The sequence below is a fragment of the Eptesicus fuscus genome, chromosome 6 (genome assembly GCF_027574615.1).
Source record: "Eptesicus fuscus isolate TK198812 chromosome 6, DD_ASM_mEF_20220401, whole genome shotgun sequence".
Taxonomy (NCBI): Eukaryota; Metazoa; Chordata; class Mammalia; order Chiroptera; family Vespertilionidae; genus Eptesicus; species Eptesicus fuscus.
The window spans coordinates 70,815,679-70,843,638 of record NC_072478.1 but is presented as its reverse complement, the minus strand read 5'-3'; the positions used below and the strand labels follow the sequence as shown (position 1 = coordinate 70,843,638).

The 27,960-nt window shown below is 53.6% G+C and overlaps 1 protein-coding gene across 1 annotated transcript; it reads left to right on the top strand.

Moving 5' to 3' along the window:
* The first annotated feature begins 480 nt into the window (after positions 1 to 480).
* CDHR2 (cadherin related family member 2) lies at positions 481 to 26,991 on the top strand. The gene is made up of 32 exons (XM_054716989.1): positions 481 to 532; positions 809 to 880; positions 4,631 to 4,770; positions 4,912 to 4,951; positions 6,205 to 6,218; positions 6,465 to 6,554; positions 8,372 to 8,461; positions 9,068 to 9,193; positions 9,275 to 9,421; positions 9,505 to 9,580; positions 9,680 to 9,795; positions 9,916 to 10,149; positions 11,133 to 11,288; positions 11,372 to 11,533; positions 11,827 to 11,888; positions 12,369 to 12,612; positions 14,799 to 15,038; positions 17,123 to 17,192; positions 17,351 to 17,956; positions 19,008 to 19,079; positions 19,486 to 19,535; positions 20,997 to 21,148; positions 21,299 to 21,407; positions 21,497 to 21,585; positions 22,023 to 22,091; positions 22,195 to 22,272; positions 22,369 to 22,429; positions 22,516 to 22,640; positions 23,167 to 23,280; positions 23,362 to 23,442; positions 24,061 to 24,118; positions 26,747 to 26,991. Exons 1-32 carry the CDS (start codon positions 481 to 483, stop codon positions 26,879 to 26,881), a joined length of 3,930 nt encoding a protein of 1,309 aa, XP_054572964.1. The 3' UTR covers positions 26,882 to 26,991.
* The last annotated feature ends 969 nt before the right edge of the window (positions 26,992 to 27,960 follow it).

Genomic DNA, 27,960 nt, shown 5'->3' with positions numbered 1-27,960 from the left:
GAGAATGGTGCAGTGGTTGAGGGGATGAATTCTGTGTCCAAAGGACCTGTGTTCAGAGCATGGTCTTGCCATCGATTCTCTGTGGGGCCTCAGGCAAGCCCCTATTCTCTCAGCCTTGGTTTCTTAGCAGCCACCTCATAGTTGTAGGAATAGTGAGATTATGCTTCTAACGTGCTTACATCAGTGCCTGCTACACAGTGGGCTCTGAACTCTGAGGTCAAGTTCAAGGTCAATCTCAGGCTGGGGCTCTGGACCAGGCTCAGCTACCCTGCTCACCCCTTTGGTTCTCTCTGACTCCCCCTTGCCCTGGAACATCTGGAAAACGGGCGGAGAGTGATGTGACCTGGGGGAGAACCGCTGAATGGTGATGGTGGGTGCACCTGGGTCAGAGCCACACCAATGGGGGTCTGCTTAAGGAGGAAGGCCTGGGTTCAGGTGCCCCTTCCACGATGCCTCTTCCTCTAGGTCCCTCCAGACGTGATGGCGTGGCCATGGCTGTCCTGCCTACTGCTTCCTGCCCTTGTCGTGTCTGGTGGGTGCCTCCCCTCCCCTACCAGAACAGCACTAACCTGGGGACCCTCGGCAGAGCCCTCCAGCAAGGAGGGGATCCCTCATCAGTAAACACCCAGCTTCTATGACCAGCCCTCTGGTTGGCTGCCCTGGGGAAGTCTGGGGAGGAATCCAGACTCAGGCGGGTGGACTGGACTGAAGATTGGCGGGTGGGAATGGTGTGGGCTCCCATGGGGCCAGATAGGGGTTCAGGCTTTGCAGGGGTGCTCAGATATTCCAGTGCTCTGTGTCCCTCCAGTGACAGCCAATGTGGCTCCCATGTTCCTGCCCAACATGACGTCAGTGGCCCTGCCTGAGGACCTGCCTGTGGGTGAGTAACCGTCTCCTGTGTCCAGTCTGGGCCAAGTCTTTACCCCCAAGAGGATCCCAGGGGCTCCCAGGGGGGCGTGCTCCTCATCCCGCAGCTCCAGGACCTGTCACAGGCACAGGTGATCTGAAGAGAGTTGGTTCCAGAAGTTAGTTTTAGCCTCTTCAGCATTTGGGTCAAGAGCCCTCACATAGCATCAAATAATCCGGACTCACACAAGAATGGTCCTCCTGTTTCCACCTCTTTTCGTCTTTCTGGTTTCCCCAGTGGCCAATCTCCCTCCTTCTCCCTGGCCAACTCCAGCCTTTACTGGAGGTTTGGGGAGAAGGGAGGAGATGATAGCACTCGGCAGGAAGCCAGTACTCACTGTCATCAAGGGAATGTCCACTCTGGGTCAGGTTCCCTGACCCCTGCCTGCCTCCTCCCCTCCCCAGCCCCCAGATGCCTGTATACTCTCTCTCTGCAGCCTCCGGGGAAGCTAGTTACTTTATTGTTCAGAGCAACACACTTCTCTCCTTTTCAGCCAGACTAAATGAGAGTCTTTTGCTCGATTTTTTTCTTTTTTCAAAAATATTTTTATTGATTTCAGAGAGGAAGAGAGAGAGAGAGAGAGAGAGAGAGAGAGAGAGAGAGAGAGAGAGAGAAACATCAATGATGAGAGAGAACCATTGACTGGCTGCCTCCTGCACTCCCCACACTGGGGATGGAGCCCGCAACCCAGGCATGTGCCAGGAATCAAACCGTGACCTCCTGGTTCATAGGTCTACGCTCAACCACTGAGCTACACCGGCTGGGTGGGTTTTTGCTCTTTTATAACCACATGGCTACTCTAAACCAAAGAGTAATTTCCTTCTTCCTGAGATGAAGTCTATAGCTCTCTTGCAGTGTGAAAGCATTTCCAATCAGATTGTAAAAAATATGTTATTGAGGCTTTTTATTTTGAAGTATAGCCTTTCCCTCACTATCCAAAAGTAGTGTTCCTATGAAACCTTTCCTCAGCCAAAATAGCATTAAGTGAAGAAGCAATTATCATTAGTTTATATGGAAATGCTTTTGAGCATTCCCAGACCAAAAATTCAATGTGCGTACAATATTTTTTATTTCATCATCACGATCAAAACACTTAATTTGTCCAGTTTTATACTAAGCATAACACCCTCACGAACTCTCTTAGGTTCTCTGACACCTTAGGACACGTCTTGCTAATAATGCACAAAATAAACCGAGATAGAGCACAGATGCTCACAGACACGGTTCGGAGCTCTGGGGCCGGATGCAGGGAAGGAGCTCGGCGTGGCCCCTCGCCGTGGCCTGTGGCGTGCGCACTGCCTCTGTAAAGGCTGCGGTAAAACAAACGCTGAACGCTATTTCCGCTTTTCACCCTTTCCAACGAAAGTGGAAACCCTCCTCGGATTTCTTTGGTAAAACCGAAGTGGCCGAAGGCAAACTTTGGAAAAGTGAGGGATACCTGTGTAATATATATTCCGAAAAGCACACTGGATTCACAGGTTACCACTTGGGGATCAGGACTCAGGACGTTGCCAGCACCCCAGCCCCCTCTTCCGCCCCTCCCAGCCACTCGCTGTCCTTCCTCCCTACAGAAGACCTGGGTTCCTTACACTAACACAGTGCAACAGTTTAGTGTTGTCAGGCAGACTTTTTTTAAAAATACATATTTTATTGATTTTTTACAGAGAGGAAGGGAGAGGGATAGAGAATTAGAAACATTGATGAGAGAGAAATATTGATCAGCTGTCTCTTGCACACCCCCTACTGGGGATGTGCCTGCAACCAAGGTACATGCCCTTGACCGGAATCGAACCTGGGACCCTTCAGTCCACAGGCTGACGCTCTATCCACTGAGCCAAACCCGTTAGGGCGACAGGCAGACTTTTTAAAAAATCTAGAATTATGGTGTTTTAAATATCAACTTGAGTTTAGTGACAAACATATATAATCCTTAATATACAAAGACATACTCTATGTGTTTTATTTTTGTAGCTCTTATTGATTTATTTCTTATACTTAATTTTTTTTTTCCAGGCAGACATTTTAAAAAGCATTTCCTCCCTGATACAATTTTCTAAGCCCATGGACAAATGTATACAGATAAGGATTTACACCCACCCACCACCCTCCTTAGGTATAAGGGCCGCGTCTGCTTGCATTTTGACATTTCTTTTTTTTTTTAAATATTTTTTTTATTGATTTCAGAGAGGAAGGGAGAGAGAGAGAGATAGAAACATCAATGATGAGAGAGAATCATTGATTGGTTGTCTCCTGCATGCCCCATGCTGGGGATGGAGCTCACAACCCAGGCATGTGGCCTTGACCGGAATCGAACCCGGGACCCTTCAGTCCGCAGGCTGACACTCTATCCACTGAGCCAAACCGGCTAGGGCAGTATCAACATCTTTTTAGCAGAACACGGCCCACTGGTTTTCCCAGAGAGGGAGCTTGATAGGGAGGGACTGTGACCAAGTTTCCCAAGGATTTGTTGAAGGAGCTGAGACTGTTCGATAAAAGAAAAGCAGACTTGGGCGCTGCCAGGCCTGTCCCTGAAGGCTGCCGTGCACAAGAGGAGGTGGGCTGGTTCTCTGAGACCCTCAGGGCGCTGGGCCCCACAGCTGCATGCGACTCTTGTGGCATTTTTGCCTCTGTGGGCCCCTTTCTCCAGAAAAATATATTAAAATTATATTTTATGAATGTATTGGTATGAAGACAAATCTCATGCAGACTGGGCCCATGGGTGGGAGCTCTAGGGAAATACACTTTGAGGAAAGGGAGAAAGCCCTTGCTAATGAACAACTGTCTTAACAGCGGCAGAGGGGTGGCTGAGGAGGGCGGAGCTTCCGGGGGAAGGGGTGGGTTGAGCGAAGGTTGGATGTGATAGAGGAGGTGAGGCTGGGGGAGCAGGTGTGGGTTTGATGAATCTGTAAAATGTTTCTTTCAGGCTGGAGAGAAGATGACCTTGGGATTTTTAAGCCCCCCAATACTCCCAGCCCCTGTTCAGCCCAGGGGTGTGCTCTTTGGGGGTGCATTGAAAGAGCCAGGGCTCCTGGGAGGCCAGCAGCAGCCCCCCACTTGAGCAGAGTGTTCCGGCAGATTCTGGCCAAGCTCTCAGGGTGAAGGGAAAACTTAGAAGGGGCCCAGGCACCTCCAGAGGGTCTTCAGTAGACCCCCCACCCCAGGATGCATCCAGCTGCTGCAGCTCGATACCTTACCTCCAACCGTCTTTGGTCTTCCCTCAAGGAATCCCAGGAGGGCAGGTCCTGGGGCCGGGCCAGGGGAAGGGAGATGCCTGGGTATCAGCCCACTCTACTGAGTGCAGAGCAGTTGGGGTCATTCCCCCAAAGGAGAACAGGATGTTGTGACCAAAACGCCTCTGAGCCCGGCTGGGGTGGCTCAGTTGGTTGAGCGTCATCCCATGTACCAGGAAGTCGCCTGGGTTGATCCCCGGTCAGGGCACATACTGAGGCTTAGTAGGGGCATGCAGGAGGCAGCTGATTCGTGTTACTCTTTCATCCATGTTTCTATCCCTCTCTCTGAAATCAATACAAACATATTTAAAAAAGACCTCTGAGTGGGTGCTGAGTAACAACCACCAAACCTGGAGCCCTGAGGGCTGGGGAGGTCCCAGATTTCTGGGCACAGAGAAGTCAGGCCCCCCAGCCCAGCCTCTTGGGCAGCTTGGCCAGGCCCGTCGTGAAAGGGGTGGCTGTGTACCCTGGACATTCCCTGCCCCGTCGCCAGGTGCTGAGGCCTTCTGGTTGGCAGCCAAGGACCTGGACGGGGACCCTCTGACCTATGGGATTAGTGGCCCCAACTCCTTCTTCTTCACTGTCACCCCATCCACTGGGGAGGTGAAGCTGGCCAGCCCTCTGGACTACGAGGTAAAGGGCGGTCTGGAAGGCCCGTGAGGGGGCAGGGAGACAAGGAGGCCCCGGGAGCCAGTGCCCCGGGGGGTGGCGCCCTGGCTGTGCTCTCACCCCGAGTCGGGCTTACCTTGGGCCCCTTCTCTCTTCCCGCTGCAGACGCTCTTCTGGTTCACAGTTACCATCTCCGTGAGCGACGGTCACAACAGCCCAGTGAGTCGGCGTGGGGTGCGGAGGGGCGGGAGGTCCAGGGCTCAGCGAGCAGGGGCTGGGGCACACTCCTGACTGTGCCTCCTGCCTCAAATCAGCAGAGAGAGCCCCAGTTAACAAACACGAAGCAAGTGTTTATTTTTATCAAAATGATACTTGTCCACTTTTTGTTATACAATTTTACAAAGATCTTAATGTTTATTATTAATTTATTTTAATTATATAAAACATTGCTTATATTACAAATAGAACTAATTCTATTACTAATTAATATGCATGTTAATAAAAAACAAATGCCAAATATCTCCCTACCCAACTCCTCTGAGAGAATCACTTTCAATTTCTTTGGCTAAATGTGATAGTGTTAATGCTCATGTTTCTGAGTATCACCGTGTCCTGTGTCTTGGAAAGTTGAGGGTTTTGTTTTTAAAACATATTCCCCATTTAAAAAAAAAACAATTTCAGTGACTTGGGTATTTATGACCACATTCTCTTTGTAAACATTTCAAAAACTGCAGATAAAGGTCAGGTCCCCTCAGGCACCTCTCCCAGCCCACCCCCACCCCCACCTGAAGTGTCTACCGCCACTGTGCTTTCATATCCCCCCTAAGTGTTCACGTACATATGTTCATCCACAGAAGAAAGGTTGTAGTTTTTATTTTATTTTTTATTTTTTTTATTTATTTATTTTTATTTTTAGAAAGGTTGTAGTTTTTAAAAAAATATATTTTTATTGATTTCAGAGAGGCAGGGAGAAGGAGAGAGAGAGAGAGAGAAACACCAATGATGAGAGAGAATCATTGATCGGCTGCCTCCTGCACAGCCCCCAGTGGGGATCGAGCCCACAACCCAGGCATGTGCCCTGACCCGGAACCGAACTGTGTCCTCCCGGTTCATAGGGCGACACTCAACCACTGAGCCACTGCAGCTGGGCCAAAGGTTGTAGTTTTTTGTGCATTTTCTGAAACCCGTGTGGGATCCTACTGTCCATATTGTCTTGAACTGCCCTGTCCACTCAACTATCAGCTTTGGAGTTCATTCCATGTCTGTGCTCCAGGCCTTGTCTCTTTACTGTCTCTATGCCAGCCTGGGGACCACACATGGTGCTTTAGCTGGTCTGTTCTGATGGACATTCAGGTTGCCCACAGCCTTACACGATGGCAAACAAAGCTAAAATGAACATTCTTGTAATAGGACAGGCACATTTTAGATGTTTAAAAAGTGACCTAATGATGGCCGCAGTCTATATTCAAATGGTTCCGTAAACGTGGAGAGAGAAACCAAACAGCGGGCGAGCCTGGATGAAGGGTACGGGGAGTTCTTTGTACTATACTTGCAAGTTTTCTGGCATTTGAAATTGTATCAAATAAAAGGTTACCCCAAACATTGCCCAGTTGTCTACCTGAGAAACTATGCCATCTTGCTATCTTGCCCAGATGCTCCTCACTTTGCTTTCTCAGGAGCCCCCGTTTTCCAGGCTTACCTGGGCTTTCTCCCCACAGGTGCGGAAGGACTTTCAGGTGATCGTGGAGGATAGAAATGACAACGCACCTGTTTTCCAGAACACCAGTTTCTCCACAGACATCAGCGAGGTAACATCTGTCTTAATGGTGTGCGTGTTGGGGGGGGGGTGGGGAGGGACAGGTATCCTAGAAGCTCTTCTCCGAGTGGGAATGACGAGCCAACAGGGATCCAGGATTGGGAAGAGCACCTGCTGGAAGGGGTGGTTGCAGGAACCAAATCCAGGGGATGCAACCCCATGAACAATAGGTACAGCAACATTTGGCAGTCAATCAGACTGGATTGGAACTTCTTCAATTATAAAAAGAAATAAAGGAGTTGACTTTTTTGTGTATCTGAAAAATGTAGAGGTATACCTAGATTCAGGCATGCCTGGATCCAGGTTATTCAAACTATGCCATCAAGAAGAGATTTCTCTCCACCTCTCAGCTCTGCTTCTCTGTTGCCTCCATCTTGGGGCAGGGGGCCAGTCTCCCTTGGGGTGATAAAAGCGTCCCCAGCCACTCCAGGCCCGCATCCCACCGGCTTTGCAACTTCAACACAGACTGTCTCTTTCTTAGTGATCCCAACCAAAACCCCAGGGTTGCCTCTCATTGGCCCATTTTGGGTCATGTGGGTACGGAATGCTCTGATTGGCTAGATCTGCATCATAGGCTTTCCCCTCTAGTAAGGGGAGGCAGCCTCCCTTGAACTGTATAGGTGGGGAGAGATTCCCCAGGGGTCCCTGAGCAGCAAACAGCACCATTACCATGTGGCTTTGAAGATCCATGAGGTTAGGTCTCCATGCAACACCAGACATGAGGCTGGTGAGGTCCAGACAGGCTCTGAGGGAGCACCTGCTAGTCCCAGGCACTGCCTAGGTGCTGAGGATATCTGGTGAACAAGACAGCCCTGGTTGCCCACCCTTAGTAGCTCACATTCTAGTCAAGAGCACAGACACTAATCAAGGAAACATTAAATAAGCAGGATTTCAGATGGTGTGAAGCCTCATGGAGCTCATAAAACAGGACAAAATGAGAGAAGATGACTGTTGGGGGGGGGGGCTGTTTTAGGTTGAGCACTCACAAAGGCTTCTCTGAATAAGTGACACCTGAGCAGAGACCTACAAGGCAAGAAGAAGCTGGCTATAAAATGCTCCAGAAAAAAAAGATGTTCCAGGCAGGGGAACAGTAGATGCAAGGGCTCTGAGGTGGGGATGAGCGTGGAGTGTTCTAGGTACAGCCAGGAAGCCAGTGTGGATGGAAGGTGGAGAGTGAGGGGGAGGTGAGGTCAGAGAAGTGGACAGTGGTCCGACCATGGAGGGCTATGGAAGCAGCATGGACCTTATATTCTTCTTCTTTTTTTTTTTTTTACCTTATATTCTGAGTGGAATGGGGAACTCTTGTGTTTTTAGCACAAGAACGATGTAGTCTGATTTTTAAGAATCTGGCTACCATGTAGAAATAGTGAGGGTGTGGACAAGAATTGCAGGGCCAGGTTTCAGGCAGCAAAGGCCTCCTAGGAGAACCTTCCGGCTCTGCAGGGTGCTGCCTGGAACATACCACAGCTGTAGGCTACAGAGAGCCCACAGGAATGTCTATCAGGGGAGTGACACATCCTGGGTTCTGGAGTCATCACTGCAAATCAGAGGCCAGCTCAAGTGGTGGGAAGGCTGCATGGGGAGAGGAGTGGAGGGGGACTTGTTCCCTGCTCCTCTAGCTGCCTCCAGAGGCCCATGAGTTGGGAAGGAAAAGGGAACATTTGTGGAACGTTGGGTTTCAGGCCCTGGAAGGTGTGTCATCATCTCAGTGGGACAGTTGGGGACACTGAAGGTCAGGGCGGGGGTGTGACGCACTCAGGCATGAAGGGGATGGATTGGAGCTCATAGGTGATGAGTCCCTTGTTACAGACCCTGCCAGTTGGCTCTCTGGTGTTCTCAGTGCTGGCCACGGACAAAGACACAGGGTCTGCGGGTGTTGTGCGATACTTCATAGAGGAGGTGAGTGTGGGCCCCACCACCCCTCATGACCACCAGGGGCAGCGTCTCCCACACAGCCGGCAGGGACCTTGAGGGCTGGGTGAGGACGGTGGCTGTGCAGTGGTCCAGCTCCAGTCCTCAAGCCTCTGGTGGTCCCTCTGAACCTCACTTGGCCCAGAAGCATAAGTAGGGTACCTGCTGTAGACAGAACCCTTCTTCCCACCCTCTTGCCCTGGACACTGAGTCCGTGTCACACCATCTGGTAGAAGACATCAAGGCTCAGAGAGGTACAGGTTCTTGTCCAAGATCACACAGACCATAGGAGTGTGACCCCGGTTCTCATGAAGACAGATTTGCTAGCTGTAGCTCCTGTCTATGAGCGCCCACTACCTGCCTGGCACATACCTTAGCTTGCTTGACCCTCCTTTCAACCCACAGACGCATATATCTGAGCCCACTTGCCAGAGGAAACCGAGGCTCAGAAACTGAGGCTCAGAGAGGTTAAGTGACCTGGTGAGGGTTGCAGGGCTGGTCAATGGCAGATTTGGGATTCAACCGCAGTCTCTCAGAGCAGGTGTCAGGGACAGGGGCCATCAGGGAGTGTGGCCTGACTGTGCTCTGCCTCAGGTCATCCCGAGCACTGAGGACAGCAGGGACCTCTTCAGAATCCTGTCCAACGGCTCCATCATTCTCAATGGCAGCCTCAGCTACAACAACAAGAGTGCCTTCTACCAGCTGAAGCTGATGGCCTGTGTGAGTGGGGGGTGCAGGCACAGCTGGGGGCCGGGGCACTGGGACTGCTGCCCCTGCTCACGGAGGCCCGTCTCCCCGCAGGACTCAGGCGGCATATACCACAACAACTTCATCATCCAGTGTTCCTCACCTGTCTTCCTGTCCATCTCTGTGATCGACCAGCCGGACCTGGACCCCCAGTTTGTCAGGGAGTTTTACTCGGCCTCCGTGGCTGAGGACGCACCCCAGGTGTGCCGGGGACCTGGGGTGGGGTCTAGGTGGAGAGGAGAGATGGAGAAAGGGTCTGGGCCACTGACCATGCCTCCTTGCAGGGAACCTCAGTGCTGAAGGTGGAGGCCGTGGACAGAGACAAAGGCATCAATGACCGGGTGACCTACGTCATCTCCAGTGAGAACAAGGGTGGCCCCAGGCTGGGGACGGGGTCAGAGAAGGGGTAGAGGCTCATCAAAGCCACTGAAAGCAGCTGCTCCTGCTGCCTCTTGCCAGATTCCACAAGGCCTGGCTGGTTTGACATCGGGCCAGATGGGGTGATCAGGGTCAGCGGTTCCCTGGACCGTGAGCAGCTGTTGGAGGAGGATGAGGAGGTGCAGGTACAGGTCACGGTGAGTAAGGGGTCCATCACACCCTTCCCATCCCCCCCTCTAACCTTTGACCTTTTATCTCAGCTCTCTCTGAGCACTGGTTCTCTGACCTTTGATCTCTGGCCTCTGCTCTACTCTCAGGCCACAGAGGTGCACCTCAACATCTATGGGCAGAAGGCCAAGGTGAGCATATGGGTCACGCTGAGGGTGACAGATGTCAATGACCACAAGCCTGAGTTTTTCAACTGCAGTCTCCCGACCTGCACCTTCACCCCTGAAGAAGCCCAAGTCAACTTCATTGGCTCTGTGGACGAGCACTCCGCCACCCGCATCCCCATCGATGACCTCACCATGGTGGTTTACGACCCAGACAAGGCATGTGCACCCAGATGAAGGATGGCATGGGCAGGGGGAATGATGGGAGATGGCTGAGTGAGGGAGGTGCAGAGTAACCTGTAAAGTGAGGTACCATGATGCATGGTGGGGGATGAGTGATAGGTGACGGTGGTGCCAATCATGAGTGGTGGTGAAGATCAGAGTTGTTGGGTGATATTTGGAAAGGTTGAGGGATATTGTGGGTAGTCTTGTGCTCAGGATATTGGTGAACAGAAAGGTAGTTGAATGGAGATTGGTACTGGATGCTGGGTAATATTGAGTGGAATACAGCTTTTGGTGGAGTGGAGGAGAGGGTGGTGATGGGGGTTGAAGCTGAGAGGTGTTGGGATAGTACTGGATATTGGGGGATGTGGGGATGTTGAGCACAGGGTGGTCTGAGTGAGTATTAAGATGCAAGGTATACTTAAATGGAGGATGATACTGAGTGGTGGGTGACTTGGTTGGTACTGAACGATGAATGCTATGGTTAGTGTTTGGTTGTATTTGGTGACATTGAGTTGGTACAAGATGTGGAGTGGAGGGTGAATTGGGGGGTGGTAATTGGTTGGGTGTGTTGAGTTGGTGGTTGGTGTTTAGTGGAGTGGAGGGGGGGTAAGTAATGGGGTGATGCTGGGTATTGGTGTTGGTGTTGGTATGAGTGGGGGAGGGTGGTGATGGTGGCTGGTAGGGAAGGCTCGTTGCAATGCTTCATGGGAGTGGTGTGTGTGTGTCTGGGCTCCATCTCTACAGCTCAGATCTGGGCCCACAGAGCCTAGAGAAGTCTTCTGATGGGCCTACATTTCCAGGGACTAGTGACCAGCCCAGTCTTCCAGGGCCCTCATGCCTCAGTTTTTTGAGAGCCTCCCTCTCTTGGGACCTCAGGGGGCAGGGTTTCCTAAGGCAGGAGCCTAACGCCAGAGACTTGTGGAAAGGTGTGTGTGTTGCAGCGGGTGGGGTCCTTACTATACAGCCCACCTCTACAGGGTAGCAATGGCACCTTCCTGCTGTCCCTGGGGGGCCCTGATGCCACAGCCTTCAGTGTCTCCCCTGAGAAGGCAGCGGGCTCAGCCGACGTGCAGGTGCTGGTGAGGGACCCGTCACTGGTGGACTACGAGAAGCAGACGGTGATGCTGGTGCAGGTGAGGGGCAATCTGGGGCACTGGGAAGCTCAGGCCATGGGACACTCTGGTCCTAAGGCTGCTGCCTCCTTCCCTCTCCTCAGGTTGTGGCCATTGACTCCGTCAGTAGGAACTCCTCCGTCGCCTTGGTGACCATCCACCTTAGAGACATTAATGACCATAGGCCCACATTCCCTGAGAGCCACTACAACCTCAGTATCTTCGAGCACAGTCCGGTGGGCTCTGTGGTAACCGACAGTATTCATGTGAGTGATGGGGGACAGGGCTGGGCCAGGCTGGGGGACATGGAGGGCGGACCGGGGACTGTGGCCCTGCCCAAGTTTCCATATCATTTGATGCCTTTGGGTCTCAGCAAGTGTGCATGCATGTGTGAGTACGTATGGGGGTGTGTTGTGTGGGGGTGTCTAGTGTGAATCTGTGTCAGGGGTGCTCTCTTTGTGTCAGGAAACAGGAAGCCTGGTCTCCATCAAGTGTGGAGTTGGCAGTGAGGGCCATCACTTGTGAGCAGTGTGCCATTGTCTGTCCCTCTGTCTTACAGGCCTTTGACCCAGACACGGGTGAGGGGGGCCGCATCACCTACAGCCTGCTTTCAGGGAATGGGTAAGGTCTCCGGGTGGGCATGGGGTGTTCAGGGTAGCCAGATCAAACATAAGACACCCTCCCTAGCTGGGTTGGCTCAGTGGATGGAGTATCGCCCTACAGACTAAAGGGTCCCGGGTTCGATTCCAGTCAGGGGCACGTACCTCAGTTGTAGGCTCCATCCCTGTGCAGGAGGCAACCAATGGATGTGTCTTCCTCACATTGATGTCTCTCTGTCTCTCCCTCTCCACTTTCTCTAAAAAAAATCAATGGAAAAATATCCTCGGGTGAGGATTAATTAAAAAACAAACAAACCCAAAAACAAGACATTCAGTTGCACTGCAATTTCAGATAAACAACAAATAACTTTTTAGTATAAATAGGTTGCAAATGTTCAATGATGTTGCAAATGTGATAAAATATTTTTCACTGCTTACTTGAACTTCAAACTTAAGTGGGCGCCCTATCTTTTTATTTGCTCAATCTGGCCACCCGGCACAGGGCAGATATCTTTGAGGTGGATCCAGACTCAGGGACGGTGACAGTGAAAAACAGCAAGCTGCTGGACCGGGAGAAGCAGGCGGTGTACTACCTCACGCTGCAGGCCACCGATGGCGGGAACCTGTCGTCCTCCACCACGCTGCAGATCCACCTGCTGGACATCAATGACAACAGGCCAGTGGTCACCGGCTCCTACAACCTCTTTGTCCAGGAGGAGAAGGGCAATGTCTCCATAACCATCCAGGTACAAGCCAGCCTGGGCCTGGAGGGGGGACAAGGGAAGGGCACCAAGCCTGGCTCTGTAGTCCTGCTGGCCCTGGGCTGGCATCTGGGCTTTGCTGTGTGGCTAAGAGGAAGGCACTCAGCCTCTCTGGGCCTCTGTTTCCTCTTTAGAGTATGAGGGCAATCATCCAAGGATTTGAGGTGGCTTAGGTTAAAAAATAAAAGTATGAATGAAATAAAGTGAGAGAGAAAATAGGATGGTATTATTAAAGGGCAATAAGGTAGATCTAGAACCCAGAGCCACACAATTGCTAGGAGTGGCCTGAAAATTCAGTTCTGAGCTTCCTAATGGCCAATGCAAAAAAAGGAAATGAATGTCGACCTACGAACCAGGAGGTCACAGTTCGGTTCCTGGTCAGGGCACATGCCCAGGTTGTGGGCTCGATCCCCAGTGTGGGGTGTGCAGGAGGCAGCTGATCAATGATTCTCTCTCATTATTGATGTTTCTATCTCTCTCTCTCAATGTCCCTTCCTCTCTGAAATCAATTATATATATACACTAGAGGCCCGATGCTCTTAATTCGTGCACGAGTAGGCCTTCCTTCCCCCAGCTGCCGGCACCGGCTTCCCTCTGGCACCTGGGACCTGGGTTCCCTCTGGCCCCCAGCAGGCACCTGGGACCTGGGACGGGCTTCCCTCGCAGCCCCAGCTTCTTCCGGTCTAATTAGCATATTATTTTACATACATATACACACACACACACACACATACATATATATATGTCTATAGATATATAAATAGATATATATATGGGAAATGAGATCAATGACTGGGCTGACTGAATTTATGAGATAAAAACGCACTATTATCTCTAGAGAAACACTTAAGGGAAGCTTCTCCCCTGAGTCATCTGAAAGGGGGTCTGCGAGAAGCGGGTAGCCAGGTCATCAGGATAACACACACGTGGCCGTGGAGCCCTCCCATCTTTCCAGGGCTGAGTGGTTTCCAGAGCACGTTCCCATCCCTGATCTTTTGACTGGCTTGTGAAGCAGATGCTCAAATGGTCCCCATTTCACAGAAGCAAACTGAGGCTCAAGGCGGTTAAGTGACTTTTTCTGGAGTTGCATCACCAGTAAAAGCAGTGCTGGGCTGGAGGTCAACATCCTAGGCCTTTCTTCTCTGCTCCTCGATGCTTCTCACCCCGGTCTTAGAGCATCTTGGTCAGGAGCATGTCAGATCTGCTGCTGTAACCATGGTGCCCAGTGTGAGCCCCGGGAAGCACTTGGTAGAGAAGCTGGCCCGAGTTCACAGTGCTGAGGGATGAACAGATGGGGCCAGGCTTTTGGAAAAACCATCTCTGGCTACCTACACAGGAGGCGTTTAATAAACAAGATTCCAACAGAATTAAAATGGAAGAGCTGAAGATGGAGGCTAGGAAGGGAGGAAGGGGAAAGAATTGGTTCCAAGGCAGAGTAGGCCAGCTCTGTATTCAAAACCACATGTGTTGAGCATCTATTGCTATGCACCAGGCCCTTTGCTGAACCCCAGGCTTTCTGAGGTGAATGCATCATAACCATGCCCCCAGATGACTCTCAGTTAGGGGAGGGCACTGGACAGTAGCGCCAGGGTGTCACTTCTGCTATGTTGAAGGTAATACCAGGATCATAGAGGCCCAGGGGAGGCACCAATCTGGCCTGGAGTCAGAGAAGGTGTAAAGGCATTCAGGGTGAGGGGGCAGCATGTGCAAAGGCTCAGTGGCAGGGAAGAACCTGCATGTGTTAGGACCCTGGCAGGACAGGCATACACAGTCATCATGAGAAAATCAGAACCTTGTTGACGTCACACTTACCCCACGCTTGTTTAAATTTTGAATGTCTATAACATACTTCCCCCATGACTCCCTCCCGCTAGAACATCAGCTCCATAAGGGAACTGTCATGATCCTGGCTCCATTGCTTGTGCCTAGAACAGAGCCGACATACTGTAGGTACACAGTAGACACTTGTGGAATGAATGACCGTCTCAGAAGCTCTTGCAAGCTCTTGATCTGACCCTCTTAGATGGGAAACCGAGGCTGGGAGATTGGCCAGCATCCCACGGGCTTCAGACCCAATGACTGCCTCATGGGCCAGTGCTGGGCTTCAGAGGTGTGACTGAGGGGCGTGGTAGCACCTGAGGGCTGACACCCAGCCCCGCTTATCTGTACAGGCTCACGATGAGGACCAGCCAGGCACCAACAACAGCCGCCTGTACTTCAGCCTGCTACCCAGTCCCTACAGCCACAACTTCTCGGTGGACCCTGACACGGGGCTTCTGAGAAACCTGGGGCCCCTGGACAGAGAGGCCATCGACCCCGCCCTGGAGGGCCGAATTGTGCTGACTGTGCGTGTGGCTGACTGTGGCGTGCCTGTCCTCAGCACTGAGGTCAATGTCACCATCACTGTGGAGGTAAGGCCTGGCTCAGCCAGGGTCAGGGGTCAGGATGGGCCCTATATTGGGGGGCTTCCAAACAGATGGCCAGTTCCCCACCCCCGCCCAGCTCGAGTTACATTCTGCCCTTTGCGGCACGGTGGGTCAGAGAGTTCTGCAGCCAGGCTGATGGGTTAGAATCCTGGCTGCCTGGTGGTGTGGCTTTAGGCAATTACTCAACCTCTCTGTGTCCTGAAGTTCCTCATCTGTAAAATGGGGATGGAAATAACATAAAGTGAGTTAACAAATGGAAAGTGCCTGACCCATAGAAGGCACTCAGTGAATACTGGCTCTAACTTTCATTCACAAATCCACCTGATCCCTCCTATCTCCCACCACCATTCAAGGGCAAAGATAAGGGGCGGAAATCAGCATGTATAGTGTCTACTGCACACCTGGCCCTGCAAGGTAGCGATGGTTATTACCATTTTATTGATCAAGAAACTGAGGCACAGAGAGAGTGAGTAGCTCGCTCAGGGCCTCAGAATGGGGTTTTGAAGCCAGTCTGTCTAGTACTAAGTAGGTACCAGCCCACAAGTCACCTTCCTCGGGAAAAGCATTGTAACAAACGCGCACCTCCACCACGCCCATGGCGGGTGGAAGGAGCCCCGAGGTGTGAGGGCGCAGCCTGCGCCACCTGGCAGGGCAGCCCCGTGTCCCTCAGGTTGGGAAGTGCCCCTTTCCCACAAGGATCCAAGTGACACCTCAGGGAAAATGGAGAAGCAGAAGCTGAATTAGGACGTGTCAACTGTCTTTGGGATGGAAGTGGGCCATAAAGAGGGGAGAAAGCAGCACTGTATTCAGCGAGTGCGTGGGTCCTTTCACAGCCGTGAGCTAGTCCTCCCCATGGCCTGCGCGCAGGGACTGCTACTGACCCCATGTGCAGATGGAGACCTTGAGGCCCGGAGAGGTCAAAGTCACGGGTGAGGCAGAGGTGGAGCCGGGTTTGACTCACAGCTGTGCTCTTAGCCACTCCTTCGAGTTAGAGTTAGGAGGGCCTGGAGAAGGCAGCTGGCCGTGTGCATGGAGCCAGTCATGCCATTTATGGGAAATCACCATCAGAAAAGGCAGCTAACCCTGCCGGTGTGGCTCAGCTGTTGAGCATCAACCCGGGAACCAGGAGGTCGCTGGTTCAGTTCCTGGTCAGGATGCATGCCCAGGTTGCGGGTTGGATCCCAGTCGGGTGTAGGTGTGGGGGTGGGAGTGTGGCCAATCGATGATGTTCCTCTCTCATCGATGTTTCTATCCCTCTCCCTTCCTCCTCTAAAAATCAATCAAAACATATTTAAAAAAAGAAAATATATTGAGTTGGGGTGGGGGGTGGGCATTGTTTTTGAAGATGTCCTTTCTACTGTTATTTAGAAAAAGCTGAAAGCAAAAGCGGGTGTCTGTGGGCTGCCTGGGGGAGGGCTGGAAACAGCAAGGGCACCCCAGCACCCCCAGTGTCAGGGGCAAACGTGGCAGGCGGTGTTGGCTGTATGCTCTGACAACAGTGGTAGCGCTGTGTGTGGGGTGGCCAGGGCTGGAGAGGGAAGGCAAGAACAGAAAACGGTAAGCAAATGAGGCAGGACCAGGTCTCAGCCCTGGCAGGTGCCTGAGCACAGATGCCTGTCGAGTGTCGTGGGGTTGGCTGAGGGCAGGAGAGACAGGAGGAAAGGGGGTGAGGGGAAGCTTGGGCTGCAGGGCCTTTATGGAAACACAGTGAGTGGTATTGGTGCCAACACAATACATCTGAGAAATGGTAGTCAAGCTGGGCCAGACAGGGACACACATGGGGACTGGGAAGCACCCTTCCAGAAGACAGGGTCTAAGGCAGCTCTGAGCTGTGGGCAGAGAAGCAGAGAGGAGGCGGGGCTCCCTGAAAGTGTATAACTAACTTCAGAGGTCCCGCCACAGGCCTCAGAGCCCCAGGTGTGAGACCTGGGCTAGTTCCACCCTCTAAAGGCTGTTTCCATCTGTGAAGTGGGCAGTGCTGCCTGGGAGACCGCAGAGTCTGTGCTCTGGGGGAGGCTGAGCCCCGGGGGCTCCTGAGGTCCAGGACTCAGAACTGCCCTTGTCTGCAGGACATCAATGATAATTTGCCCATCTTCAACCAGTCCAACTACATCTTCCCGGTGAAGGAGAGGGACCCAGGTAAGTCCTCTCGGGGCCAGACTGGGCACGGGGGCTAGACCCAGTGTGGCATATGACCCCGCCCAGGCTGGGCCTGAAGCGCCCGAGGGAGGTGAGAGCAGGGGACGCCTCTGGTGACCAGGTCAGGGGTCCCTGGGAATTCTGCTTCTCGTCCACAGGAGTGCTGGTGGGCGTAGTGCTGGCCTGGGATGCAGACCAGACGGAAGCCAACAACCGCATCAGCTTCAGCCTGTCAGGGAGCGGTGCCAACAACTTCATACTCCGAGGCTCAGTGCTGGGGTCTGGGCGGGCTGAGGGCCGCCTCTGGCTGCCCTCAGACGTGAGCCTGGACTACGAGACCGTGGCCTCCTACAATCTGACAGTGAGTGCCGAGAACCCGGACCCGCAGGGGGCGGAGGCCACGGCAGGAATCTTCGTGCCTGTGGAGGACGTGAACGATGAGCCACCTACCCTGAGCTCAGCCTCGCTCCGGGGCATCCGTGTGGCTGAGAACGGCTCGCAGCACGGCCAGGTGGCTGAGGTGGTCGCCCGGGATGTGGATACCGAAGCCCAGCTGGAGGTGCAGCTTGTGAACGTCATCTGTACCAAGGCCGGGGTGGACGTGGGCAGCCTGTGCCGCGGCTGGTTCTCTGTGCTGGCCAACGGCTCTGTGCTCATCAATCAGAGCGAGGCCATCGACTACGAGACCTGTGACCTGGTCACGCTGGTCGTGCGGGCCTATGACCTCACAACGGACCCCCGCTTCCAGGCCTACAGTGACAATGGTGAGGTGGTCTGGCACGTTGGGCTCGGCAGGCTGCTGCGTAGGGGCCGTGGGAAAGAGCCCTGGGCTGGAACCTGCGAGGTCTGGGTTCAAATCCCGGCTCCAGCTCCTACCGGCTGTGTCACCAGGAAAGCCGGGGCGCCTTCCCAAGCCTCATTTCCCCGTCTGTCAGGTGGGGTCGGGCAGCAGGTTGGCCGTGCAGATCAATGGAGAACATGCCTGCAAAGCGTTTAACACCGTGCCTGGCACATAGAGGGCACGGAACGCTATCATTTTGTGGGGTGGGGTGAGGGCAGAGCACTCCGCAGAGTCAGACGTGCACTTGTGTCCCACCTTTTACCTAAGTAGCAAAATAACCATATTGATCGCTGGCATATACCCAGTCCTTCCTTCAGCCAAGGGCTATGCCGGTCACCTGGTGAGCATTTCTTCATTTCCCTCCCACACAACCCATGAGCTAGGTCTGCGGTCGGCAAACCGCGGCTCGCGAGCCACATGAGGCTCTTTGGCCCCTTGAGTGTGGCTCTTCCACAAAATACCACGGCCTGGGCGAGTCTATTTTGAAGAAGTGGCGTTAGAAGAAGTTTAAGTTTAAAAAATTTGGCTCGCAAAAGAAATTTCGATCGTTGTACTGTTGATATTTGGCTCTGTTGACGAATGAGTTTGCCGACCACTGAGCTAGGGGATCCCTATATAATTTTATAAATGAGGAAACTGAAGCACAGAGTGGGAGGTTCAATAACCCAGCTTACACAGCCGGTTACAGTATAATGTTGTGGTTGGGGTGACATATACTTGGGTTGGGCTCAATCCTGGTCCACTCACTGCTCTGGCTGTGTGACCTTAGATGAGTTGCTTACCCTCTCTGAGGTCTGGGAAGGGTACTCCCTCCCATAAAAGCCAGAGGAGATCGACTGGGCATCCCAGGTCAGGAGCAGGAGAGGGGACTGGGTGATGCGTGGGAGAGAGGCTGCTGCGAGCATGGCTGAGGCCCAGGCTTTTGGGGTGAGGCCTTTTCCTAGAGACCAGAGCCAGCCAACCTTGTTTCCTAGGAAGCCTCCCCATCACCATCGAGGACATAAATGACAACGCACCCTATTTTCTGCCGGAGAATCAGACTTTTGGTAAGCAGCAACCCGCTCCCTCCCCACTGCCAGGGCTGCCTTTGGGCAACTTCCATAGACCCTCCTTAGGCCCCAGGTGGGCCCTCAGAAAGGGAGGAAGGCCTCCAGTCCTGCCTCTCCCCCAAGGTTCCAACAGGAGGGGAGACCTGAGTGTTTACCCCAGCTCTGCCCCCACTCCTATCTGACCCGGGACCAGGCCCTCCCTCTCTGGGTCTGAGTTTCCCTGTTTGCACAATGGGAGATGGATGACCTGCTCACTAATGGCTCAGGGGTAGTTGTCATGGGAGTCTCTGATGGTAGAGAGGCTGAGGGCAGGTTTGGAGGGGATGAGCTAAGCTAGTGGTCAGCTCTAGGCCAGGTGGGAATGGCTCTGACCCCACTGACCCCTTCCTGTCCACACTTGCAGTGATCGTCCCAGAAGTTGTGATACCCAACCAGCAGGTGGCGTCTGTCCGGGTAAGTCCTTGGCTCTGCCTTTGGCAGTCACTTTAGCCCAGGAGACAGGGGGCCAGGGCCTTCAGGCCTTTGAGCTGCCCCCCAAATGTTTTAATACTGGAAAGGAAATTTATTGACTTCAACATATGAAAAGAAAACGCCAGGATGGAAATGAACACCTGCCTAATTGATATAATTAAAGTTCATTCATTGTTAAATTTAGTATTCATAAAAATTTCATGACCGTAAAAACCACTTGCAGGCTAGATTTGTCGCACTACACCAGGATTCTTGAGTATTGGAGAAAAATCAACTGTACATTAAACAACTTCCTTGTAGTTAAATCATTTCCAGAGCAACATCATAAAAAGACTCAATTCTTTATGGCAGGGGTCCTCAAACTTTTTAAACAGGGGGCCAGTTCACTGTCCCTCAGACCGTTGGAGGGCCGGACTATAGTTTAAAAAAAAAAACTATGAACAAATTCCTATGCACACTGCACATAACTTATTTTGAAGTAAAAAAACAAAACGGCAAAAACACCTGCATGTGGCCCGCGGGCCGTAGTTTGAGGACGCCTGCTTTATGGTGTCGGATGCGGGAGTATTTATTAAAGGGTGGTGGCTGTGTCGAGTGGTGAGGTCCCCCCCCACAGCCTGGCCTCTTGCTGACCTGGGCAGTTGCCGCGCCTTTCTGGAACTCAGCTTCCCTCTAGACAAGAAGCTGGCAGTTCCTGGCCGTGACCTCTAACCCAGAGGCGGTGGTGTGTGGGTGCCGCGCTCTGTGCTGTGGAAAGGGTGTGGGTGCAGGAGATGAATGGCCTGGCCTGCCGCATTAGAGCTGAGTTTTTGGTAGGACAAGGTCTCTCTTGGAGCCTCAGTTTCTTTCAAAGTCAGTTTTCCAGTCTTTAGCCACTTGTCTTCCAATGTCATGTGTCTGGCCATGGCTTGAGCAATTTTCTTTAAATTGACTTTTTTAAAAAAAAATTAAACACCAGCTTAGGCCTCATCCTGAACAGTGACACAGTGGACTCATACTTCTGTGTGTTGGCTGTATTTTTCTCTAAAAAGCATTAGAATGAATAAAAATGTTTGTGCCCTCTCTCCCAGTCATTTTATAGTTCATTCGGGGAATTTGTACTCACGTCAGTAAGCACTGAAATGAGGGCTCCAAGGGAAGGAGCCTGGCACACAGTAGGTGCTCAGGAAATCTGAGTGTGTGTGTTGGAAATGGGTGGGTGGGGCAGGGTGGGATTAATGCATAAAAGGGACTTTGGGCTGGTAACCTGTTGGGTTGGAGGGCCAGAGGCAGGGACTTGCCAGAACTTGAATTTGTTTAAAGCATTTGCTCAGTTGGGGTGGCCTGCGGACGGCTGAGAGAGATTACGCAGACCAGCCTTCCAGGCCACCCTAGCCTCTGATTCCTGCTGGGGGCGAGGGGTCCCTGGCCTGGCCCACAGAGGTTGTCCACTCCTGCTCCCAGGCCAGAGACAATGACTCAGGGAGCAACGGGGCCATCGTGTTCTCCATCCTCCAAGTGGATTTCATCACTAAGGACGGGGCCGTGATCCCTTTCCAGGGCTTCTTCAGCGTCTCCACCTCTCCAGAGGCTGATGTGTTCATTGGCCACATTGCGTAACTACGGGCAGCCCCTGGATGGGGGTGGGGGGAGCCCAAAGGGGACCTCAAGGCGGTGAGTTCCCCGTCCTTGGAAGGGTACAAGTGGGTTCCAGAGGACTCCAGCTTGAGTTCCAAGGCTGAGTTGTTCCCTCTTACCTTCCATAGGCTGGTGACTAGCCTTGATGCCACTCTCCAAGGCACCTACCAAGTGACAGTCCAGGCCCAGGACAAACCTTCAGTGGGTCCTGCCCTGGAAGCCAACATCACCCTGAATGTGAGCTTTGGGCCCTGCCTCCAGCCCTGGTGTCCTCTGCCAGCCCTGGCTCCCTTGTACCTCATCTTCTCCCATGCCCTCCTCCATAGCTCTTCACTGTGGATCAGAGTTACCGTGTGAGGTTGCAGTTCTCCACGAGCAAGGAGGAGGTGGGCGCCAACACGAACAAGATTAAGGAGTAGGTCTGGGGAGCCTGGAAGGGGGTGTGGGGAAGAACATGGCCTGTGAGCCTGGTCCCTGATAAGACCTGGATGGAATGTCTCTCAGCCCTGCCTCAGACTCCTATCTTGTCCCTGTCTTTGACCCTGTACCTGCACCTCCTTTCTGCATGTCCCCAGACGCCTATGGTTGGCTGGGCAGGGAAAAACCTCAGTAGGGCTGTCGTGTATAGTTGCTAAGGCTGTGCCCTCTGCTTGCTAAGCTGTTAACCCAGTCCCAGAGGAAGAGCTCCCTTCTCTATTGGCACAGAGGTGCTACCTTCTTAGCCAATGGAGCTGTCCAGTGGAAGTGCCCCTTCCTAATTCACACAATCCCTAACTTCACTGGCAGAGCCCTGGCCACAGGCCTGGCTTAAGGCCCCTACCCCAGGCCTCTGTGACACCTGCCCCTTTGCAGTGCTCTGGCCCAGGCGACCAGGACTACTGTCTACATTGTGGACATTAAGGACATAGAGTCCACAGCTCGGTGAGTGCCCGCAGGCCCAGTGGTTGGTGAGGAAGAGAAGCAGCAGGAGGGGCTGCTGGGTGGTTCTAGGCTGCTGTTCACGCTTCACCCCTGCCCATTCCAGGGACCGAGGCCGTTCCTACCTCGATGCCTACTTTGTCTTCTCGAATGGGTCGGCCCTGACACTTGATGAGCTGAGTGTGTGAGTGGGACTGCCCATGGGGGTGGGGCAGGAGGGTGACCAGGAAGCCTGGGGGATGCCAATGTCCCTCGGGCCTGAGCGGGGCTCTGTGGACAGGATGATCCGGGAAGACCAGGATGCACTGACACAGCTGCTGCAGCTGGGGCTGGTGGTGCTGGTGAGTGACCGCAGGAAGAAAGCAGGGGGGCAGGGGGGTGGGGTATGTCTGTGGACCCCAGAGCCTCCCTCACACTCTTTCTCCAGGGCTCCCAGGGTAGTCCGACGTCAGATGTGTCGAAGATGCTCAGTAGCGTCATCATAGGATTGGGAGTGGCTTTGCTGCTGGTCATTGTGATCATGACCATGGCCCTCATGTGTGTCCGAAAGAGGTACCGTTCTCACCATCCTGTGTCTCCAGCCCCGCCTCCGCCCCCACCCCCAAGCCATAAGGGAGAGAGGGTAAATAGAGCTTGGGTTTAGGTGTCAGGTATATCTGTATTCCATCCCCATTGACCTGTTGTGACATCTTGGGTCATCTCCCCTCCTCAAGCCTCAGTTTCCTCATCTGCATAACGGGCATGAGACTAGATTCCGCAAAGCCCTCAAGGAAGCAATGTGCATCTCACACCCAGCAAGATGTCTGGCACCTAAAATGCATTTAATAAATGCTGTTTCTTTTTCCTTTTCCAATCATTTGCAGTCAGCGGTCACATCTGGGTTTGAGTCTAGGCCTTGACACTAGTCAACTGTGTGGCCTTTGGCAAATCCTTTTCCTTCCTTGACAGTTACTTGTCCCTGGAAATGGAGGGAATGCTCTTCCTTGCCAGGGTTGTTGTGAAGCCACACTCCCAGGGCCTCACTGGACACACAGTGGGTGTGCAGGGAAAGTAGTGACCCCTTTCCTGGTTCCCACAGCTACCGCCGGAAGCTTCGGGCCATAAAGGCTGCCAAGGAGGCCCGGAAAACAGCAGCAGGGGTGATGCCCTCAACCTCTGCCATCCCTGGGACGAACATGTACACTGCTGATCGGTGAGTGGGACTCAAAGGGTGGGTAAGAGGCCCCATGGGGCGGCCGAGGCACACAGCCGCTTGACTAGGCCTTTTCTCCAGAGCCAATCCCATGCTGAACCTCCCCACCAAGGACCTGGGCTTTGAGTCCCAATCTTCCTCCAGTGACCTGGACCATCTCAGGTGAGCAGTGTCACTTATAACCATGCTGGTTGGTGGTGGTAGTGATGGTGCAGGTAGTGGTGGTGATGATGGGTGGTGGTGGAGTTGGTGATGGAGCTGGTGGTGATGATGGTAGAGATAGTAGTGATGACATGGTGGTGGTGATAGAGGTGGTAGTGATGATTGTGATGGTGGTGGTGGTGGTGGTGGCTGTAGTGATGATGGTGGTGGTGATAGTGGTGGAGGTGGTGGTAGTGATGGTGGTGATGATGGTGATGGTGTGGTGGCTGTGATGGTGTGGTGATTGTGTGATGGTGATGGTGGTGATGGTGATGGTGGTGTGGATGGTGATGGTGATGGTGATGGTGGTGATGGTGGCTGTGATGGTGTAGTGATGGTGTGATGGTGATGGTGGGAGTGATGGTGGTGGTGATGGTGTTGCTGATGATGATGGTGATGGTGGTTGTGATGGTGGTGGTGATGATGGTGCTGGTGATGGTGTGATGGTGATGGTGGCTGTGATGGTGGTGGTGATGATGATGGTGTGGTAGAGAAGAAGGTAGAGGCAATGGTGGTTTTGACCACAGACAGGGAGGAGTGGGCCTGCCAACTATCTGAATTCCATCGTCTCCCCTATAGCCTCAACTCCCTGGATGACAACTCTGTGGACCTGGAAAAGAACAAACAGGAAATCAAGGCAAGATGGGGCTTAGTTGTTGCCTGGGGATTCTGACCTGGGGTCCTTCTCTGAAGGGGTGGGGTTCAGGACAGAGCAGAAGGATCTGCTTTTGACTTAGCATTTCTGCTCCCGGCCCTGAGACACCTTATGGCTTTGGAATGGGGTCCAAGCCTTGCTCCTCTACTATTCACTGTGACCCTGGGTGGGTGACTTCTCCCTCTGGTTTTGTTTTCTCACCTGCAAATGGGGATCAGAACAGCAACCATGTAGGGCTGTTGTGAGGATGAAATAAGAGTGGGTATAAAAACCACCTGGCGCAAAGTAAGTGCTAAAATATCTGCTTCCCTGCCTTTATATCCCTTATAGAAGAGCTGGGGGGTGGGGGTGGGGGGGAGGAGATATGGAGGTGAATATAACCTAGCAAAGGAGAGAAGGTAGGCTCAAATGAACAATAGTACCATCATTTGTTCAATAAGTTAGCTGGTTCTATTGGCTCAAGAGTTCACACAGCCCGGCTGCTGCTTAGAATCACATGGGGAGCTCTTTAGAAATACTGGGCCACAGCCCAGGCACTCTGATCCGAGGGCTGAGGTGGGCCTGGCATGAACGTGTTGTGAAAGCCCTGGGGTTCTCATGTGCAGGCAGGATTGAGAAGCAGGAGAGGGGTGCATGATGGGTCCTCTCCCTGCAGGGGTGGGCGCCAGAACCGGAAGGAACTACCATCTCTCCTTCCCATTTTGAAAGCCACCTCTGGAGAAGCAGCTCTAAGGCCCACGAACTTTAATAATCAGAGGTTCGGTGTGTGTGGGATGGTTAGGTATCCACGGCCCTCTGGGTCCTACCCTCAGCTATGTCCTGCTCTCTGGGCCCCCCCACCATTCCTTCAGTCCTTAATTTCCCTGGAGAATGCCTTACATGGAAGGACTTGGCCAACCAAAGCCCCTCATGGGCATTAAAATACCAGACTGTTGCACAGAGATCTGGCTGTAACATGGAGGCCTCCAAACAGGACCCCAAGGATGGGAGTCATAGATGGCAATCCAGGCCACCAGGCAGTGGTAGAGGTCCCTGGGTAAACAGCTCATGTCTGGTTGAAGATGGGTTGGAAAACTCCAACGGACACGTTGAGGGGTAACGGAGGCAGAAGGAAATAGTCTCGCCTGCCAGAGCTGGTGGCCAGACAGGCGGAGGCCAAAGGTGCTCCCCAGAGGGAAATGCAGTCAGGGGCCCCAGCAGTGGGGCTGGACCTGTGGGCTGGGAAAGGTGGAGAGCTCTGAAGAGTCTGGAGAGGGAGGGGGCCAGGCCACGGAGAGCCTTCAAAGCCAGGAGAGAGCCAAGACGGTCCTGGGATGGCAGGGGGTCATCATATTTCCAGAAGCTGCCGAGGTCCCACCCCCTCTCCTGTAGCAGTAGGCAGGCCCGGAGGCCCTGGGGCCTTCTCAGGAACTGGCTGCCCCTCTTCTCCCTTGGCTGAGTGGGAACACAGTGGGGGGCCTTTTTCCTCAGATCCCTGGCGCCCTGACTCACTCAAGACCTCTGTGTTTGTGTGGGAGGTATCAGAAACCCGAGGGATCATCCAATCCTACCGTTTAAAACAACTAGGGCCAGGGAGGGGTGCTGCCTGGCCCAAGGTCAGAACGCTTGCAAGTCAAGTACAGACTAGAACCCAGGTCTTGTCTCCAAGGCGAGCAGCATCTTCCTGGGCTGCACCGTGCCAACAGCTCCCGAGGCGGGTTAGTGGCGAGGGCTCTAGGGAGCACACGGAGAATGTTTAGCCTGACCTGGGGCCGCTCAGAGGTTCCACTGTTTACAGGGAACAGCCCCAGCCTGAAAAGGCCCTTGTGGTCCCCCAGGGACGGTGCTGGGCTCTGCCTGTGGTGCTCGGCTGGGCAGTAGCGGAGCCTGGGGGCTGCCTGGTCTACTGAAGGGTTCAGTTCTGAAGTGTGTCTGTCTGGCTGTGTGTGTGCAGCATGTCACAAGGGGGCGGGGGGAAGGCAGGGAGATGTGTGGGTGTGCACCACAATGAACAGAGCGAGACCCTGGCTGCAGAAGATGTCAGATTGCACCAGAGGCAGCGTTGTGCTGTGGACAAACTTTAGAGCCAGCAAGGCCAGCGGCCCAAACCCTGCGCTGCCCCTGCCTGGCCATGAGAGCCCTCTCAGCTTCCGTTTCCACATCTGTAAAGTGGGGCACACAATTCCTCCCTCACGGGATTCCTGTGGGTACTTCAGGTAATGGACAGACGGCGCCATTAACGCAGCCTGCCAGCACGGTGCCTGCCGTGGGGTGCAGGTGGCAGGAACTTTGCTGGACTGGCTCGTTGGCACAGGATCGAGGGCCTGGCATTATTCAGGACTGGGCAGAACACCACAGTGCTGCTGTGTCTGTGGATGGGGCAAAGGCCAGAGTAGTTCGCCCATCAAGTGAGGTCCAGCCCTTCCCTTGGGTCCATCTGCACCTCCAGTGGCATGGACACCTCTGGGACGCAGCCAGAGAACGGAGGCCCCAAGAGGAGCAGGGTGGGACCCCGGCCAAGGAGCCATCTGTTTGTGTGGGCTAGAAGGCCTACCCACTTCCTTAGGGCCTGGAGACATCACCCCATCTTGTCCCTGCCCTTCACACCTCTCCTCTCTCCCCCTACAGAAGGAGCCCCGACAGAGTCCGATGGAGCCGGACGCAGAGCCCCTGAGCGTGGTGCTATCAGGAAGGACGGCGGGCACAGGTGGACAGCAGCAGGGGTTGTCCTTCACCAATGCTGGCCTGGACACCACAGACCTGTGATGGGGCCCTGCCACAGGGCCCTGCATGGGCCCCTCTCCTGGTCTACCTCGGAAGAGATTCTGTTTTCCCCCAACGATACCTACTGTCCCTGCATATAATAATACACTAGTATCGTGCTGCTCTGCTCCCTTCTGCTTGTAGCCAATCACACCTGATGAGAGTTGGGGGAACATTTTATTACCAATGTATACTGTGACAGTTTGTAGCCAAAAACCACGGCTGGAGGGGTGGGACTAGGTGTTCTGAGGGGTCTTCAGAGACTTGTGGGGCTCACAGCACAGGGGGTACAAGAGGCTGGAGAGGGAAGCCTTTAAAGGACAACTGTGGTTGTAGAATGAGCTCTCCGTTCTGCCCCAATACCCAAGACCAGCGGCCACTCAGTCTGCCTGTGGCCCAAGACCTGTAACCCAGACCTGTCTGAGACCCTCTGACCTTTCTGAGACTCCTTTCAACTGCAGGGCCAGGGCACTCCTGCAGCTGCCTCCCCCCTCTGGGGATTTGTAAAGAGTGTCCTGTGAGGGTGGACATAGGGCTGGGAGTTGGGCCAGGTGAGGGGGAGACAGGAATTGGGGACGACTACCAGCATGCAAGAGATGCCTGGGCCATGGGGAAAGCCCGTGGGGAGGACACGATTTCACACACGCCCAGGGCCTCACATTCAGAGCCTTGCACACTCTGGGGCCTCGCACACCCATCCTTGCACACTTGGAGCTTATGCACACAGTCTCTCCCATTCTGGGGACCTGGCTGACACTGGCAGCCCACCAGCCCTCAGGGCTGGGGTACTGAGCAGGTCCCTGAGGTCGCCCAGTGTGACCGGGAGGGAGTGGAGCGGAGAGCTGTGAGGGGACAGTGGGGAGTCAGGGCTGGGCTCGTGGACTCATGACCAGGAGGGAGCTGGGTAGAGAGGGTTCATTTGTGTGGGAGGGGAGGGGGCTGAAAAAAGAGGACGAGAAGGCCCTAGACGCTGCCCATACCTTGGAGGCCTGTGGCGTGTCCAGGGGATCCCTTCCAGGGATCTGGGGTCAAGAAGGGAGCCTGAGAAGGTTGGAAACCGGGGCGTACAAAAGGGGAGCTGA